The sequence below is a fragment of the Zeus faber genome (assembly GCF_960531495.2).
Source record: "Zeus faber genome assembly, chromosome: 15".
Classification (NCBI taxonomy): Eukaryota; Metazoa; Chordata; class Actinopteri; order Zeiformes; family Zeidae; genus Zeus; species Zeus faber.
The window spans coordinates 10,193,661-10,212,454 of NC_137194.1; the positions used below are offsets into that span (position 1 = coordinate 10,193,661).

The following is an 18,794-nucleotide window of genomic DNA, read 5'->3' on the forward strand; positions in this document are numbered from 1 at the left end:
CTCAGCCTTCGTTTTCTTTATCATGTTACTGTACATGCATATAATGTCCTGTTGAATGTTAATTATGTTCATTGTTTTGTCCCGCTTTTATTGCAGCACATTGGTTGCTCATCAAATTTCTCCCCCTGGAGACCAGTAAAGCTTATGTTATCTTATCCTAAATTGGGACGACTGGTGGACAGTCGATACTTTTATACTTTTCTCTGCTTTTCTACGTCTTTCTGGTGCGTGTAAGATCGTAGAGAGGAGGACAAGCGTGATTTGGAGTCCTGAGACAGGCAATGTGATGTAATACGTGAGAGGTCTTCTGCCGCGTGCACACCAAATTCTTGGCACTGGCTTGGAAATGGAAGGAATATCCTTTTGGAAGGCTCCCAAAACAGAGAGGGAGGGAGGGAGGCGATGGGATTGGAGTTTAGCGAGGTGGGTGGGAGTGGGGGGCTTACACTGAAATTTACACCCAATATGTTTATCCTGAAACGTATCCCTGGCTCCTCCGTTTCCCTTCCTGCCCTTTCCTCTCTCTCCCTCCCTTCCACACTCTCTCCCTCTCTCGCTCCCTCCCTCTCTCCCTCTCTCTCTTATTCCTGAACCTCCCTCCTGACTCTGTAGCACTCTAACTTGTATTTCTCTGCCCGAGCGCCACCACGTCTGTCTCTATTCTTTCTGCTTCCTTCCGTGACCCTGGTTATTAGTACTTACCCCGGGGGAGAGACGAGGCGATGGGGGTGAGGGTGGTGTGTGGTGGAGGTGGCGGTCCTCTTTGAGTGGGGGAGCCGGGGCGGGGGGCTGCCGCACGCTACAGGGCAGCAGGACAGGGCTGGTATGGTTTAGCGTGTGTGTATTAATAGAGGGCCGCTCTATATTTAAGAGGTTCATATGGATGGTGGCGCGGCAGAGGGGAGAGAGTAATAGACAGAATGAGAGGGAGGGAGAGAACGGCCAGTATGTGATGACTTTACAGTGTCGCTCCACACTCCTAACTTGCATGTCGTGAGTCTGTAGGCTCCACTATTTCCCTTTTTACATTTACCTATCTTTGGCGGGTTATTCAGCTTTACCACCCAATGACCCCCACACTCCGCCGCCCTCTCCACTCACCCCCCCACACACGCAAACACCCCCACCTCTGCCATTCATACATAGCCACACACCGTCCCACTCCCACTGAGTTCACACTGGGGGGTCGTCAGGTTGGTGGCAGAGATGGAAATCCTCACTTGAGTAAGAGTTACTGCGGAGATCAGTTACAAGAGTAGAAGTACGATGTAGAAGTGATGAAGAAAATTAAGTATTGGTTTGTAATACTACTACTGATACTAAGTAATTACTGATTTAGTTGCTTTTTTCGCCCTGTGTATTTGGGGAAAACAATCTTTTTGAGTTGATATTGGCTATGACCCACTTGTAAAAAACATGGACAAACGCAATTCATTACTTAGCCATTTTTATTTTGTGCACAATAGTGGTGATTGCACTGTTGACTAAACTGCATCCAGCTTATAGTCAGAGACAGGAATGCTTTGTGTTGCGAGTACAATACTTTGTTAGACAATAATTCAAGTTAACAAAAGTACTGAATTTTACCTTTACAGGTAAAAACGTACTTGAGTACCGTAACGGAAGATGTTGTAACTAGTTAGTTTCCATGTCTGTCTGGTTTAGGTAAAAAGTAAGGGCAGTGAGGAGGCCGAGAGCAAGGGGCTGATAGAGGTACTGTAGGGGGCTATTTATAACCCATCACCAGCCCAAAATAATGTGGCCTCCACTTTCCCACATCAATCTGCTCAGTGGCAAGACAACAACAAATCAACAACCCAAAACTTTTCAAACTCTGAAAATGTTAGCTTGCTGCAGCCCAAAAGTGCAAGGAGCAGAGCAATTTAAGGTTAAGGTACTTAAGATAAACCAGTCCACATTCATGCTCGAAAACAGGGCTTGTTGGTTGCCTCACCCCTGCCCACTTGACTTGCAAACCCCAAGCATCCTGTAAAACCTTACACACACACACACACACACACACACACACACACACACACACACACACACACACACACACACACACACACACACACACACGCACAAAGGCCCCTCCCCTGCCCCGCTACGCAGCCTCGTAATGACTTTTGTCTGCGTTCCCTGGGCATTTAACAGCCCCGGCACATCTGGCCACTGAAGAGAGAGGTCAGCGCCTTCCGTCCATGCCCACTTGTAAAAATGACTCAAATGTTGCGCTCATACTCCAAATATGAGCCACATGGCGTCGAGAGCCCCTGGCTAGATGAGAGGAAGGATGAGGTACGAGCACTTCTCACGTCATTCCAAGTCTCAAGTTTTGAATATGAATCACTAGCTTAAAAAAAACCCGCTCAGTTTCTCCTCAAGGAAGTTTCCACGAGAAGATAGTGAGTTTTTTGGGCTGTGTGTGTGGTGTGTGTGTGTGTGTGTGTGTGTGTGTGTGTGTGTGTGTGTGTGTGTGTGTGTGTGTGTGTGTGGATGCATGGACAAACCCAGAGGACGCTGGCCAGTCCTAGGTTTCTTCCGTGAGGCAGACATTTGACAAGAGGCTAATTCAGTCTTCCCGTGTTACACGAGAGTGGCATTCCAGCCACATGGCTGAAGTAGCAGGGCCACTCCAGCGACTCCCTGAAGACCAGCAATCCATATGACTGCAGAAGAGGTGTGCATTTAAGGATATAAAGAATATTATCTACAAATGTAGTGATTATTGTTGAGCTTTTTTGTAAATTGATAAAGATATTGTGAATAATATGAGGCTGGTTTTCGGTTTTTGGCTTATTTTTCCTTTTTTAGTCTGCAATGAAAAATGCTTTTTGAATTTGTCTGGTTCCTAAGGCGGTAACGGGTTCATAATCTGGATGGTATGACAGACCTTGTATCTACTTTCATTTGGTTTTATGTGTTGATTGTAAAAGTAAAAAATAGTCATTCCAGATGTAATTCATAGATTTTCTGCTCAGAATCTTATTTATTCTTCCCGACATCTTATTCTTTATCAGTTCTACTTTGACTTAAGTGAATTATTTCTGCGGTAGCAGTACTCTAACCCAGGTATAATTCTCAGTACTTGTTCACCATTGTTTACGGGTCTCTCCTCCTCCTAAACTCCCAGGAGTTTTCTACGATGCGAGGCGCGCCCTGATGTCTCCCAGACAGACTCCCACCACTAAATGGGGGAGTTATACTCGTGCTGTGCTGTGCCACACTGCAGTATGACTATCTCTCTGAGACACTTCACTCCTACAGCACTGGAAAAAAAAACATTCCCCGACACTCCCTTCCTGCTGGAAGCAGATGGAGTCTGTCCTGTAATACAGAGCTTAGGCTTACACATGGTACTACATGTAGTGTACAAATATACACACTCATTCACACGAGTGTCCTCCCACATGTACATATGTTTAGGCAAACACGCACTGAAACGTACACACTCATTAAGTCACACACCAGAGTAGTAACACCCACACACACAATCTACATAAATGTACCCCACGCAATTCTTTCACACAAAAACACGCATGCATGTAAAGTCTTCCTACTCACTTATGCACGATACATATGATTTACACACACACACTAACATACCCCACACATTTGTTCACGAAAACACATATATAACATACTGATTCCAGTATGATTGATTCCAAGTAGGTTCACACACGTCCACGCAGCCTCAGTGACAGCTGATTGTGTTGGTGATGGATGTATTCTGCTCCTCCCTCCCTTTGTCCCTCACATTGTGTATCTTTCTGTGCCGTCTTCTCTCATACACCCACTCCTCTCACCTTCCCACTCTTTCATAATCTGTCTTCCAGGGCCGAGGATGGCCGAGCCCCCGACCCCCACACCACCACCACCAACACCCCTACGAAACGGCTCCACCTCCCACATTCATTCCCAGTATTCTGTATTCCTTTCCTGCGCCTACTTTACACCCCCATCTTTCCATGTGTGGACCCTTTTCACAGAGGTTTCATAGCAGTGTAAAAACAGACATAGCTCATAACATTAATATTGTGTCTTTTCCATGTAGTAATGCCAGTACAGCTTATAGGTAATACATGTGACGTAATCATCATCTATTTCATGAGCTCTAAGCGATTACAGCAGCGACAAGGTATGAAGCAAGAGTAACTGAGCTCCAATTTAGCGTATTTCTCTGGGGAGCTGTAAACATGGGATGAAGGCTGGATGGAAATGTGATTCAAAACAAATTTTATACCCAGAATTTCACAAGCAGCCTGGTTAAAAAATACGTCAAGTTTCCTAAAAAGAAACGAAGGGCATGAAATACTCTTTTTTTTGTTCTCAACATTTATTTTTGTTTCCGTCCGCCCTTTCCTTGTTTAGAATTCACATCCTGCATTTGTGTTGGCTTTTATTTGATTTGTTTACTATTGTTTTATTTATTGTTAGCGGTGCAACGGAATGTAGTTGATCTGTGCTCCGTACATATCAAGGTTCCAAGGTTCCGCATGTCAACCTCGGACCAATTGCAAAATTTAACCATCATAGAGAAATACAGGTTTACTGTCACTGTTACTTTTTAAAGTAATAATCCCTTAAATATGAGTTGCAGTGAAAAGAATATAGACAAGACAGATGTGTGCTGTGTTTTACTCTGAAGCGCAGTGATTGGTTCATGGTGTGTCTGTGTTGCTGCTAGTTTACGACATGTAAATGCGCATCAGAGTGTCCGCCATACTGGAGCGCTCAAGGGTAGTAGTAAACAAATACATGTGTATTGAAAGAGCAGACTTTTCTCCAGAATCAACTGTAACTTGCTTAATTCCGATCAAATTTTCATGAAATTTGGTTTGTTATTTATTGGAATTATATTCAGTTACTGGGGTCGGATCATGTTTTTTCATTCACTACCATGTTTAAAGGAAGAAGGTATCATGTGTGCCTCGTGTTGCACTTTAATTTAATAATTGAGTTTTGAATATTTTGTATATTTTAAGATTTTATTTAAACATTGGACATCTTGTATGTTGTCCTATTTAAGGCCATGGGCAAAAGCTCCTTGCTTTAATTGTTTAACACCGAAATGGAAGGTAAAGTTATACTTGTCTCCCTTTCTTTTCTTTTTTTTTTTGCTGATCTGAAAAGTGATCTGATCCGTGACTAAAAACCGTGATACGATCCTAACCGTGAGTTTTGTGATCCGTTGCACCCCTATTCATTGTAGAGCTCCTTTTAAGTATGGGTGGTTAAAAAATGCGCCACAAAGGGCATTATAATAGTTATTATTATCTTTATCTATATATCTTAAAATGTGATAATTAGTTGTGGCAATAGTAATTATTTCACATTAGTGGAAGTAACAGGAGTTCAGTAGACTTTAAATGTGGGTGGAGGACTAGATAGTGTTATCGTATGTTTCCCAATACCCTCCCACTTTGCAGCCTGCATGGCATACATACATAAATAATGCTAGTTTGTATTTTGAACACTTGGATCTGCTGTGAGTGGTTATTACCATGTGATTTGTACAAGACAAACAGGAAACCCGAGCCATTGAAAAACCACCTCTAGCCACTTCACTTCCGGTTGAACTTCAAATCAGTTGTTTAGAAGATAACAATTTTGGCGGTCACTGACATCAAGGTATTGCATCAGGGACTTTCACAGAAAAGCATTGTATGGCAAAAAAACAAGAGGTGGTCTTCAACAGAGGGGAGTTTATAAGTCAAGCAGCAAAATGGACATGGTCTGCGGGAAGCCTCACTCTTTCAGTTTAAAGACATACCGTTCCTTTTACTCCTTTCTTCTCCCCACTCCCCTCTCCCTCGTTCTGTCTCATTGCCTCTCTTTCACTCTGAGTAATTTTCTCAGTCTCCCTCTCTCCCCTTCTCCCTCTTCCTCTCTCTCCTCTCCTCCTCCTCTGGCTCTGTCCCTCCCTCTTTCTCGATTATTCAGACAGGGGAGGGATTGATAGAAAGAGTAGAAAGGGCATAAAGATGTGGAGGAAACAGCTTTAGAGAGGAGAGGTGATATGAAAGGGGAGGCAACATGGTACACTGAAAAAAAAATTGTCCTTAATGCCCACAGCGAGCTACAGCACAGATAGTGGTCTATAACACAAATACATTGACTGTTTTTTATAAAGTGCCAGCTAAAAATTGTATAAAATGTGTTTTTTACAACGTATTTAAAAAACGTTTTTTACAAAGTTATCTTACCGATTTCTACTTTGAACCGTAAATTGAGAAACCCAAAATAATCACAGATAGAAATTCAAAACCCATTTCTCAAATTGATCCAATGACTAATGGTCAAGATTGTTTGTCTCTCACTCACTCCTGTGTCTGTGTTAGCCTAAGGAAAAGCCAACTAAGTTCAGAGGAACCACGACTTTATAGCTAATTATGGGAGCTATCGGCATAATGAAACAATTGTACTGTAAGTGGAACCCTTACGGACCACCCTATGACTGGGGAGGTTTGAGAGGTGGAGGGGGCGGCCATGATTACTCATAGCGCATGGCCGTTCTCTGTGAAGTGTACCATCGCACCCTCACATTCCAAATAAACAGCCGCCACGCAAGTTTAAAAGCACCCTGACAGCTTTGTCGGAATAGCTAGGGACAAATGTTTGGTTATATTTGCACCACCTGTTGCTAATGAACAGGCTCGCTATAGCACTGGATTAGGTATAACAACCATGGTTGTCAGATAAGTTGGGGCCATTCAGAGTTATTTTTACCCTTGTGCGGCATTCTGTATTACTGTAAGTATTTAGAACAATTGGAGAAGGCGGCGAAGTGGGGGGAACATGATGTCACGCGTTATGTTTAGAAGTCGGCTCATTCCTGGACTCTGCAGTACGAGAACAGGAATAGCAGACTGATTAAAAAAAAGGTTTATTTTCTGGGGCAGAGAGGAGATTTCAGGCCAACATCGTGCCAATGGAAAGCTAACTGTAGGCCGTAATTTTAGTACCACAGTGAAACCTACCTCCTTAATTTATGAAGCCGTGCTTTCCAGTCTAAGCGCTTAGTTGTGGCTCGGAGGATGCTGAACAGTGGGAGATCGGGTTTCGTCACCGAGGGAAATGATTGGGTTTAACTCAGGTCCCTTCCTTGTCCAAGCCTTGATGAAAGACACTGGGATAAGTACATGTCTTCATACATTCATGGGCTATGAAATGGGAGCCTCCATTTTGCTGAAAACACAGACTGTCTGCTGAATGACTTGACATACTTACATGTAAAGATACAGCTTAAAAGTTCAAGGTCGAAAGTGTTGAGTCCCGTCTGTGGTATGAGGCACTTCAATCCAATCTTTGTAGCTAAAATCCAACCATTTTTTGAAGCACAGGATCCCTTTGCTATCGTATGTATTTGCATAACGGATCATTATTGGTTCAACCTTTTTGTGGTGTATGAAAAAGATCCTTGTCCCTGCTCGTTTTTCTTCCCCCAGAAACCCTCGTAGCGCCCTCTCTTCTGCAGAGGAACTTTAAGACTGCACTTGGCAAGTTTTGTCCATCAATCTGTATATACAAAGGCATGATTACAAGAGGTGGTAAAAATAAAGAAAACAGTTTTGAGTGGAAGGGCCTTTAATCTCTTAAAAGTGCTCCCCATCAAATCAACCTTATTGGCTTTTCAGAGTTCAAGTCAACGTTCTTCTGGGTGTTTTTGTAGATAGCTGTATCAACAAACGTCCCTCTTCCTGAATGAATTGTAGGAGTTCTTCTTCACGTAGTAAGCTAATGAGAAACCACTTTGTTCGTCCCCTCATTGTGTTTCTCACACAATCAGCTACTTCCCCCGTCAGGGCCTGTGTGTGTTGAACAACTTAGGATAAACGATCCCTGACGTGGCTTCCTGTTCTCCACTTGCGCTCCAGCCACTCTTAACGGGTTGAGACTTCCTCTGCAAGAAATGTGGCCGGTGATGTGCCATGCTAGCCGCCCTTAAGAAAGGATGCAGGGTCGGGGTGGTAACTGTTTATTTGGTCACAGGGAGTGGCAGCCATGTTCTCTAAGCTTCTGTGGAATTATGCTGGGATTGGAAGGATTGCAGGAGTGGGAAAAGTGGGGTGGGGGCAGACGGGATGACCTCACAAAATAACGTGTGAGTGAGTGAAGGCGAGAGTGGAGGGAAGCAGGACGCCGGTCGGGCAGGAATGTGAATATTTAGACGGTTTGCACTGAGTTTTCTCATCCATCCTGGCAGATTGAGGGACTTTCCAGCTCACAGAGGGTCATTCAGGGCATGGCATGAGCACACTGAGTTGGCTTCAGTATCTTAATATTCCCCTGTGTCATTACAGAGGAATGTTGCTTTAATAAAGGGGTAGTCCGGTTTAACAGATGAGAAGGTCATTAATACCAATTTCATCCTTCTACGAATGTAGCATTTAGAACATCTATTCAGCTTTTAAGATGCTTGATCCCCATCACTTTCTTGATACACTATATATATATATATATATATATATATATATATATATATATATATATATATATATATATATATACACACACACACACACACACACACACACACACACACACACACACACACACACACACACACACACACACACACACCGATCAGCCACAACATTAAAACCACCACTAATATTGTGTAGTTCGCCTCTTGCCACCAAAACAGCTCTGACCCGTGGAGGCATGGACTCCACAAGACCTCTGAAGGGGTCCTGTGGTATCTGGCACCAAGACCTTTAGCAGCAGATCCTTTAAGTCCTGTAAGTTGCGAGGTGGGGCCCCCATGGATCGGGCTTGTTATTCCAGCACATCCCACAGATGCTCTATCGGATAGGAGCCTAACCCCGGCCATCTACATGATGTAGGAGAAAACGTGATTCATCAGACCAGGCCACCTTCTTCCATTGCTCCATGGTCCAGTTCTGATGCTCACATTAGCATTGTAGGCTCTTTTGGCGGTGGACAGGGGTCATCATGGACACCCTGACTGGTCTGCGGCTACGCAGCTCCATACACAGCAAGCTGTGATGCACTGTGTGTTCTGACAACTTTCTATCATAGCAGCATTAACCTTTTCAGCAATATGTGCTACTGAGGGATTGGACCAGGGCTACACTTTGCTCACGTGCCACGTGCATCAATGAGCCTTGGGCGTCCACGACCCCGTTGCGGGTTCACTGGTTGTCCTTCCTTGGACCACTTTTAGTAGGTACTTACCACTGCATACCGGGAACACCCCACAAGACCTGAGATTTTCTGACTCAGTCATCTAGCCATCACAATTTCACCTTTGTCAAAGTCGCTCAGGTCCTTACGCTTGACCATTTTTCCTGACTCCAACACATCGACTTCAACAACTGATCCCACCCCTTGACAGGTGCCATTGGAAGGAGATGGTGAATGATATTCACTTCACCTCTCAGCGGTTTTAATGTTGTGGCTGATCAGTTTATATCCCCACCCACCAAAAACCATTCAAATAAACTTTGTCATATGTCAATAATTCATGAGTATTCATCCCCCTTGTTCAGTACTGGTTGAACCCCCATCTGCTGGCAAAAATTCAACATATATTACATATTACAATACATATATTTTTATCCTATAATAATATATAGGCACTAGGGATGTAATGGTACAATGGGCTCACGGTTCGGTATGTATCACGGTTTTGGGGCCACGGTCACCAACGGTTTCAGTATCTATATTTAAGAACAACTCTGTGTATGACTCTGGGGGGGGTGGGGAGACAGGGGTTCAAGTTCATTGGTGGGTTGTTATAATTTGCATAAGATCATCTGATTGAAGGAGAGGTGTCAAGGATAGTGGGAAATTAAAATATTAATTTTCGTTCATATTTATTTATATAATATTTTCAAAACATTTCATAATAAAACATTTATTAAACCAGGACTATAGTTAGTTATTTTTGTGTAGAACAGGTATAAACAGTGTTTTTCACACGTAAATAATAATAGTAAAATAACTTATTGTGACAGTTAGACCAGTGCGTGTGTGCCTTCGCTTTGTGAACCTGACATGACAGCAGGTGCGCTCCTTTGTAGCCAGGGCACCTCCCGGTGAGGGAGGAGCATAGGACATCTCTTACATAGAGGGGGAACAATTTGCCAGCGGCAGAAATCTTTCAACAGCAACTTAAACAAACAACACAAAATAAAACTGTAAAACTTGACATAAAAAAACGAGTCATCACCCAGCGAGAGTCAGTTCCCTTCATTCCAAGAGCCGTTCAAAAGAATCAGATCGTCCGTGAACGACACAATACTAGCACAAGTGGAAGCGAGTCTCTGAGGAGAAGTCCGTAATAAAAAGAGACACAGCCATCACAGGGGTTATTTTCCAACTGGACACCTTGATTGATTATACTCTTTACAAAAACATTTCTGTGTTGGTTTATCTCATGTTTATTTGGAAAAGGCTGCGTAGCTGCACACAGTTGGAGAGAAAAATAGACCTCTCGTGCAAAAATAGAGAAATTTCGCACGGAACCGGCATGGCTGATGGGGCCAGTGGAGCTGCAACAGTGGGTTCCATAAGACGCGGCACGTACGCTGCGCCAACGTGTCCAGTGGACTTCTACCGTGATACCAAAATACCGCGGTTCACATGTGCATAATGAACCGTAGGGGGTGTGCCAAACAGTTCAATAACATACCGTGTACAGTTGCATCCCTAATAGGCGCTGTACATATAACCTATGTATACTGTATATCTCAGCTCATTGATTGATTTGCCCCCAGGCCCCACAGAGCTCCCATCTGACCACAATGCTGCGACCGCTGCCTCTACAGAAGAAGCCTCACTGGGGGTGACGGTGACCATGGTGGACGTGGTCACCGGGCCTCACACCGCCAAACCGGAGATGTTACCCGAGGTCGCCGCTACGAACGCCGTCACTACAGATGCCGCCGCTACGGAGGCCGCCACTACGGACGCCGCCGCTATGGACAGTACGACGGTGCATGAGACTTTCACCAACCAGGCCACACCCGTCGACACCGACGCCCCGGCTCACACAGCCACTGATGCGACACCCACCGAGACGGACTCCCCCACGACAGCCCTCAGTGTGGAGACTGCAGCCCCCGCTGTGGAGACTGCAGCCCCCGCTGTGGAGACTGCAGCCCCCACAGCGGTGCAGGAGACCCACACTGAGGAGGCAGGGCCCGACGCCAAGACGGCCAATGGGGTGGTTGTCGAGAACGGAGCAGATGGTGAGAACTGTAGTGGATTAGCGTTGGATCGTTTGGTCTAGTTTAGTGATGTCTGTCTTCATCGAAATAATGTGATAGAATACTCAACTTCAAGTGCTTTGTACCGAAACTGGAAGTGGTTGTTATTGAAAGATTTTAATTTTATGTGGTTGATATGTAAATTTGATATTTAGATTTTGATATAAGAATAATCACAATACTTACTTACATACTTAATTTATACAGGACCCATGGTTACAGAGTGCTATGTATATTATTTTTTATAATTAAAAGTGTTAAATAATTAAAGTAAAATGCAGCTAGTTAGCATTTAAAAAAAAAAACCTACGGTAGTGAGAAAAATAACATAAAATGTAAAATGACTTGAATACGGAAATTTCAGAAAAAAAACTGCACCATGTATAATAAAAGAACACACATAAATATATATTCTTTATCTCTGACTCTGCCTCTCTCTCCCCCGTTTTCTCCCTAAATCTTTCATATGACTGATAATGAATAATATAAAAGCGTGAAATAGATCATTTCTTGTACATGTCAGTCAATTTACAGCATGTGTAACTTATGATTGGTCTTTATTGACTTCACATTTCTCTTCCTTACAGAGGGCATGAGCTCCGGTCAGGTGGTTGGCATCGTAATCGGTGTGTTGGTGGCAGTGGTCATTGTAATCGCTGTGGTTATCGCCTTGCTGAGGAGGATGGGAAAATACTCGTGAGTACAGCTTTTTCAAAAGGGAAGAATTTATTTGTGTAGTTATAGTCTCAAAGAGCTTTACATGCCCACACAGCACTAAGCCAGTGCATACTGTGCATGTACAGTATGTATAAACACAAATGCACAGACACACTTAGTGTTGTAATTTTCTGCATTGAGCCACTTCTGAGAAACATTTTATCATCTAGGCACTCGATACTTCTCATGGCGGAATGCTGTGAATTACGCTACCCGTGATGTAATGGGTGTTGGCGAGAACGTTTTCCAAGATAATATCAACTCTCCGTCACAAAGAAAATGACATTGAGTGAGACCACCACAGGTGGGGTTGCAGCCACGTGATTTTTCGGACATTTTCATTCTGCATTTGTATAATTTTTTGACACACCCTCTCGAGAGTGGAAATTGCGTCACGGTCGAGCAGCTATCTCAACTAGCACTCTGATTATTTAGCCAGCTATGTGGATTTACTAATAAGCACCAACGCAGAGGTCCAACTAATGAGTGAAATCAAATGATCAGTGCAGGGCAATTTTTCCACCTATTTTTCCAATTTTCCACCTAGACAACTAGTGCCATAAAATAGTGTGTAAAGTTTAACATCTATAAAATATAAAATATACAAATAAGGAAAGTTTGATGTCAATTTCCCACAAGGTGGTTGCTGCAGTCACACGGCACGCTCAAATTCTGATCCACAACATGATAAAGCCATCGCTCCAAGCGTTACATTTTTAATAGGTTTTCTCTAATTATTATATACATTTAGAGGAAATGGAGGAAGTAAAATCCTCTTTCTCAGTGTTCATTTGATTGATTTAAACCTCGGACTACTAAGGCGTGCAGCATTTTTGTGCAGAGGAGAGCAGGATGTGATATCATATGCAACCGTCCCACTAGCGTCTGCCACTCAACGCGGTAGCGTGACCACTCTGCCCGTCCCCTTGGGAACGTGGTGGAAGAATGGTCTAATTGACAGCTGTTTTCCCATGCACCACGCCCTTCTGTCTGACAACACGCTGTCAGGGTTTGATTCTGTTGCGTTGAGTGTCACTGACAGCGGAACGCTTCCCGTGTCGTTGGTCTGCCAAGAACAAAAAACATGGGAAAAGAAAGAGAGTGTCTCCGTTTCTTTAATACTCCCTGTGGGAATTATTATTACATTCCGCTAACTGTTTAACCCTCTCGTCGTGGTTCAAACACCTCAGAGCCTTAACACCCATCACATCCTGACACACTTAAGGGGACATTTATTTTTTATCCAGTGACCTCATCAGCTTTGTTTTTGTCCCGTTTTTGAAAAGGAGATTTAGTGTTAGTCCTATTGGGTTACACAGAGAAGCTGCTGCTGAGTGCTAAGTTTCTCAGTTGAAAAGCATTTTTGTGAACAAAAACAGTTATAAATGATGGGAAGCAACATTTTAGACCTGTGTTGAAAATTTTCTCTCACACACATCTGGAAAAAGTTGAACACTAAAATGCAGATGTTATTTTGGCGTCTCCGGAGGAAGGATGTAGAATACACCTTGTTTTCACACCAAAATGAGCGGGTTTTTTAAAAAATAGGCGAGACAGCTTTCCCATTGCTAGGAGAAAGACCTGGTGTGTCACGTTCGATGTCACGATCAGCCGGAAGAGGGCCGTGTCATGGTTCCAGTGTGATTGGGAACAAAACAGGAGAGGAGACAGCAACTCAAACAAACAACGACATAAAACTGTAAAACATGGGGGAAGGAGGTTTTTTCGAGCTGTTCAAAAGAATCGGATCGTTCACCAACGACCCAACGCTACAGTAGAAGCAGCGTGGAGTATCAATGCAGCCGGGACCGGCTCGGGGCGGTGCTGGAGTGACTTGGAGCGCGGCAGGGAGTGTGGGGGTTCTCTGTCGGGCTCCCCACGGTGAGATCCCCACACTCAAAACATTTCATGGTCCCCCATGCGGAAAAAAGACATTGGATTCTAAATGGAATATAAAATGATGGAATGATACACGTATATTCCTGTCTATTTATGCGCCAGTGTCGGGAACTTCAACGCGCGGGTAAAGGGACCAAAGCGGCTCGACCCGGGCGTCCTGTTCACATCACAGCCGATCGGAGGTGGCGCCGATTAAACCCGGGTCTATTGAGGGATAATTTGACCCGGGGTTTTTCCTTCCCCACTGGTGACAAGTACCGGATGTTAGCGGGTGTTACAGGGTTTTTTGTGCAGTGGGAAAGGGCTAATAAGACAGCTCGGTCAGTTTATTGTGAGCCGCCTCTTTCAGAAAACATGTCCTGAAACGAGTCGCTCACATTTGCAGCCAACGCTTACGTCACGGTGGGCTTCAGTAGAACTCGAGCTGCCCCCCCATCTGAGTAACTCGACAAATCTTTTTAAAGAAAGAGGAATTAATACCAACTGTCTGTGAAGAAACTGCAGACAATGGAAATGTAAGTATATAAAACCTAACATTGTTGTGTGTTTCTTTAAAAAAAAACAAACAAAAAAAAAAACCTATGTGGTACATAGACTGTAGGCTGCGGCACATGATACGCTGTGCGTTTATCCAAACAAAGCCGATAAGTGTTTTAATACTAGATGTATTTATTATTTTATTTTATTTTTTGACGTTGACATGAAACAAATAATCATCGTGTCTCCCACAAGCTTGAAACTTTTAAATGAGGCATGGTAGATCTAATATGGGTGAAGATTCAGCAACTGGATTGCTTATTTCTCGCCTCAAATTTGTTCAGAAACAGATTTTGTCGGACTGATGAGGTGAAATCAGTGAAAGTTACGCGGTATATACTGTACAGCAATTCCCATTTTCCCAATTTCCCATTTTGTTGTCAGTGTCGCTCTGTACACCATAAAGGACCATGCCAGTGTCAAATTGAGATTCAACCCATTTACTAGTCAGCAAGCACATGTTTGGTTTTTTTTCCTAATGGTGGCTCACATTTTTAGATTTTTAATGTTTCTCTATTTTTCATATGATGATGATGATATCCTAGTTGCACTACAGTAATGTTTATTTTTGTCACAGTTACTTTTTTGTATTTGTTAAAGCAATGCCGTTTTTTCGAATGGAATTAACAAATACAAAATATGACAAAATGAACTTCCTTTGACAAAAATGCATGTTGCCATAGTTGTATTGTATGGTCCTTTAACTCGGATCGTTCATAGAGCACCTATTATGCCATTATCCTTTTCACCGAGTTAATATATTGTCTCTGAGGTCACCAAAACATGTTTTTAAAGTTTAATGCTGAAAATACCACTCAGATTGGAGCCATTCTGACCTGCGTCCAATCCACCCTGTCTGAAAACAGGCTGTTTCAGTGGGAGGAGCCACCCTCCAGAGGCCCCTAGTTCCATGAGCCAATGGGATTCTCTGTAAACTTTCACTGATTTCACCTCATCAGTACATTCAAATTTTCAGATACAAATTTGAGGCGAGAAATAAGCAGTCCAGTTTCTGAATCTTCACTCGTATCAGATCTGCAAGACTTCATTTAAAAGTCTGTTCCGACTTCCACCGCGGTGAGCAGCGCCGAGCTTGGAGCTTTTTTTGTTTCATCAAATTCCAGAAACGTCGCAAAATATAAAAAAAAAAAAATTCACATCTACGGTTTTGTTGGGAAAAAACACGGAGCGGATCGCACGTCGCAGCGAATGGTACACAATACAGTACAGTAAACCTACCGTGGACACAAACACACGCACACATTTCCCTCGTCTGCAGTTTTGTCACAGACATTTGGTGTTAGCTGCTCTTTCTTTGAAAAGATTTGTGCTGGTCTCTGCAGCCAACAACAGAGCACTTCCCACGCTGAGCCCTGAGCTTCGACGCGGGTCCCGGTGGCGCTCCAGCCGTGGGTGGAGTTACTCAGAAGGAGGGCGGTTCTAATTCTACTGACGTGACGTGTAGTACATGTTTTCTGAAATAGGCAGCTCCCAATAAACTGACTGGGTTGTCTTATTTCACAGTGTGTGTGTGTGTGTGTGTGTGTGAGTGAGTAGAACCGTCAAGAGGCCCAGATGTACGTGCACAAGCGCTGAAAAAGGGGGAGTTTTGCACAATACAGTGTGTCCCCTTTGGGTCCCAGCCTCAAACGAACCGCAGAACCTTAAATCCTGTTCATCCGCCCTGTCTCACGTTGTGTATCTCGTTCTGCTTCTCTTTCCCACAGACCTTGAGTGGAAAAAAACAGAACAGCCGAGGAAGAGAGAGGGGTGCCCAAAGTTCTGGAAACTCTGAACTACTGAACTGTGATGTCATTTCCTGTCATTAAACAAGCATGCTAGTCTGACCTTTCCAGACGAGGGGAGGAAGGTCTGTGTGTGTGTGTGTGTGTGTGTGTGTGTGTGTGTGTGTGTGTGTGTGTGTGTGTGTGTGTGTGTGTGTGTGTGTGTGTGTGTGTGTGTGTGTGTGTGTGTGTGTGTGTGTGTGTGTGTGTGTGCGCGCGCGCGTGCGCGTGGAAAGGCATGGCTAGACAAGCTATCCTCGCCCCTGCCCCTAACCCACCCACCCCCCCAAATAAAACAAAAATACAAATAAAACACTGATTTTTAGGGCTCTGCATCCCCCTCCCCCCCGCTCCACCCTCAACCCCGGGAACACAACGCTGCAGTGAGGTTTCAGAGCATTGCAGGGCTTTCGATTCGAAAAGTAAGGAGGTGACCTGACTTCGCGCTTACCACGACAACGGCTCCTTTTCTCGCCAACCACGTGCACATTTACAGTTGTGCTGGCGAGAAGGACCTAAAACGACAAATGTAAAAGGGTTAAACACAAACTAGACGAAACAGAAATAGACGAAGGCTGAGGGGACGTCGGGAGCGGATGTTTTGAATTCCATAGGATGTATATATACCTTGCAAATGGACGACATAGTTAACTTAGCTAATGACTTTCTCACATGTTGCAGTTGCTTACGTTAGCATTTCAGTATAATGGAACACACAGAACGTGCGGGGCGATTATTTTTATTTTATTTCTTTACAGAATTTCTTTGCGTCCAAATAACCATTACAGTAAAACAAAAACAAAAAACACCACAAAGCCAGTGAGTCCCGTCGCCACAGAAGAAAACCAACAACAACAAAAAAAAGCCGGACAATTGTATGAAGCACGTTGTGCAGAAGTTGTTCTGACGGCAAACCGTCACGGCGCCTACATTCGCAAGAGTAACGTGACATTCTGCCGACTTTGACACTGGCTTCTAAAGACGTAATACGTATCTGTGAAATTCAGCAGAAGGGTTTGTGCCACTGTCTCTGGGACCCCCACCCTCTACCCCCGCCCAAAAAAAAAGCGCTTTAATGTGAATTGACTCCACCGATTCCGTAGATTATCACAGCATTTACTTTTGGCTTCCTCTCCAAAACGCTCACCCACAGGCAGTTTTTCTCTGTCTGGTATCAGCTTGTACCAAATGCCAAAGCAGAGGTTTTTTGTTTTTCTTTCCAGTTTTAATGAAGCAGAGCACGCACGGGATGACGTTTGAGAGTTGCACTTGGTTTTAGTGCTCGGTGTTCGGCAGCGATGCCCATGTGTTTGTTTTTTTAAATGTTATTCTCACCATTGTATGTGTTCATTAATGGTTGTAAAAATTAACTTTTTTTCCGCTTAGCTCAGCTTGCCTTACGAACTCAGTTTAATACGTGCACTGAAGGAGTGATGTAACATTTAATGAATAGGCTTTTGACTCGAACGTTTGCGATGACGTACAGTAACTCCCCCGTCTCTCACCCGTCCCTGTTACTGCATATTATCATCAACTCTTTAGTCTTCGAGGTTTCGCTGACTCATGTGTTTGGATTATTTTATTTAATTGCAGTGTTTTTTGTTCATATTGTTTCAATAATAATAAAAAAAATAATAAAAAATAAAAAACTCGACACAGGATCTTTCCGGCTGTTTCTTTCCAATTTTCTTTTTGCTTCTGCTTCTGCTGTGAATTGTCATTTGTTATAGTATTGTCAGTGGTGGAAGAAGTACTCAGCGCTTTTACTCAAGTAAAATTATTAAGATTATTATCGTGAAAGTGTGCCACATTGGTAATAGTGTATTCGTAAATAGTATTTATTATAAAATGTACTTAAAGTATTAAAAATGCGAGCCTATAATACTTTTGATACCTATAGTACAAGTGCTACAGTGCCTTCTTTTCTGCAGTCAATGCTCATGCAGATCCAGATTACAATTTGCAAAAAATATATATATATTTTTTTCAATCATTTACAAATGTGAATATAAATGTTCAAAATTTTCTTTCAAATGCTTTTTTCAGCGCACAATGAAAAGTAATTGCACCAGAGGTAGTTGGTGGGTAATTTATATCTGTTCTTCTGCCCTCACCACGTGTAGCCGTATGCAGTGGGCTAAACACTCTCCCAATAAGTACCCGGAGACAGGAGCTCACTTTTTCTGTCTTTAAGAAGCCGTGTAAAACTGTGGAACAGTGCAGAAATATGAAGATTAACAATCAATCTCTGTGCTGACGTAGTTGCTCTGTTAATACGTTGTCATAGCTCCTACCCTGTATGCATACACCAACACCATGAATGAACTCACAGACTGCCCTTTCCCAAGCACCAGGCTGATGGAATCGATTCAAATCCGAGTCTTGAGACGTTTCTGTCTGGCTATCTTATCTCTGGCTAAGTCCTGATGTCATACTACCATCACAATGCTATGATGTCAGCATACAGACTGGGGGGGGGGGGGGGGGTCGTCCGTTGCTCATCGCAGCATCATTAAGTTTGGCTGCAGCACGTTCTTTAGATCTCATGTGGGAAAATCACAGCGTCGTCAGCATACATTTGGATGCCGACTCGGAGGAGATCATTAACATGTATACCAAATTA

The 18,794-nt window shown here is 43.5% G+C and overlaps 1 protein-coding gene across 2 annotated transcripts in view; it reads left to right on the plus strand.

Moving 5' to 3' along the window:
- pdpn (podoplanin) overlaps positions 1-17,832 on the plus strand; it is a 19,602-nt gene extending 1,770 nt beyond the window's left edge. For both annotated transcript variants that reach the window (XM_080015477.1, XM_080015476.1), the window contains exons 3-5: positions 10,743-11,216; positions 11,822-11,930; positions 16,115-17,832. In XM_080015477.1, the coding sequence (XP_079871603.1) occupies positions 10,743-11,216; positions 11,822-11,930; positions 16,115-16,121 (590 nt within the window). In that variant the 3' untranslated portion in view covers positions 16,122-17,832. The remainder of the gene's footprint in view (positions 1-10,742; positions 11,217-11,821; positions 11,931-16,114) is intronic.
- The last annotated feature ends 962 nt before the right edge of the window (positions 17,833-18,794 follow it).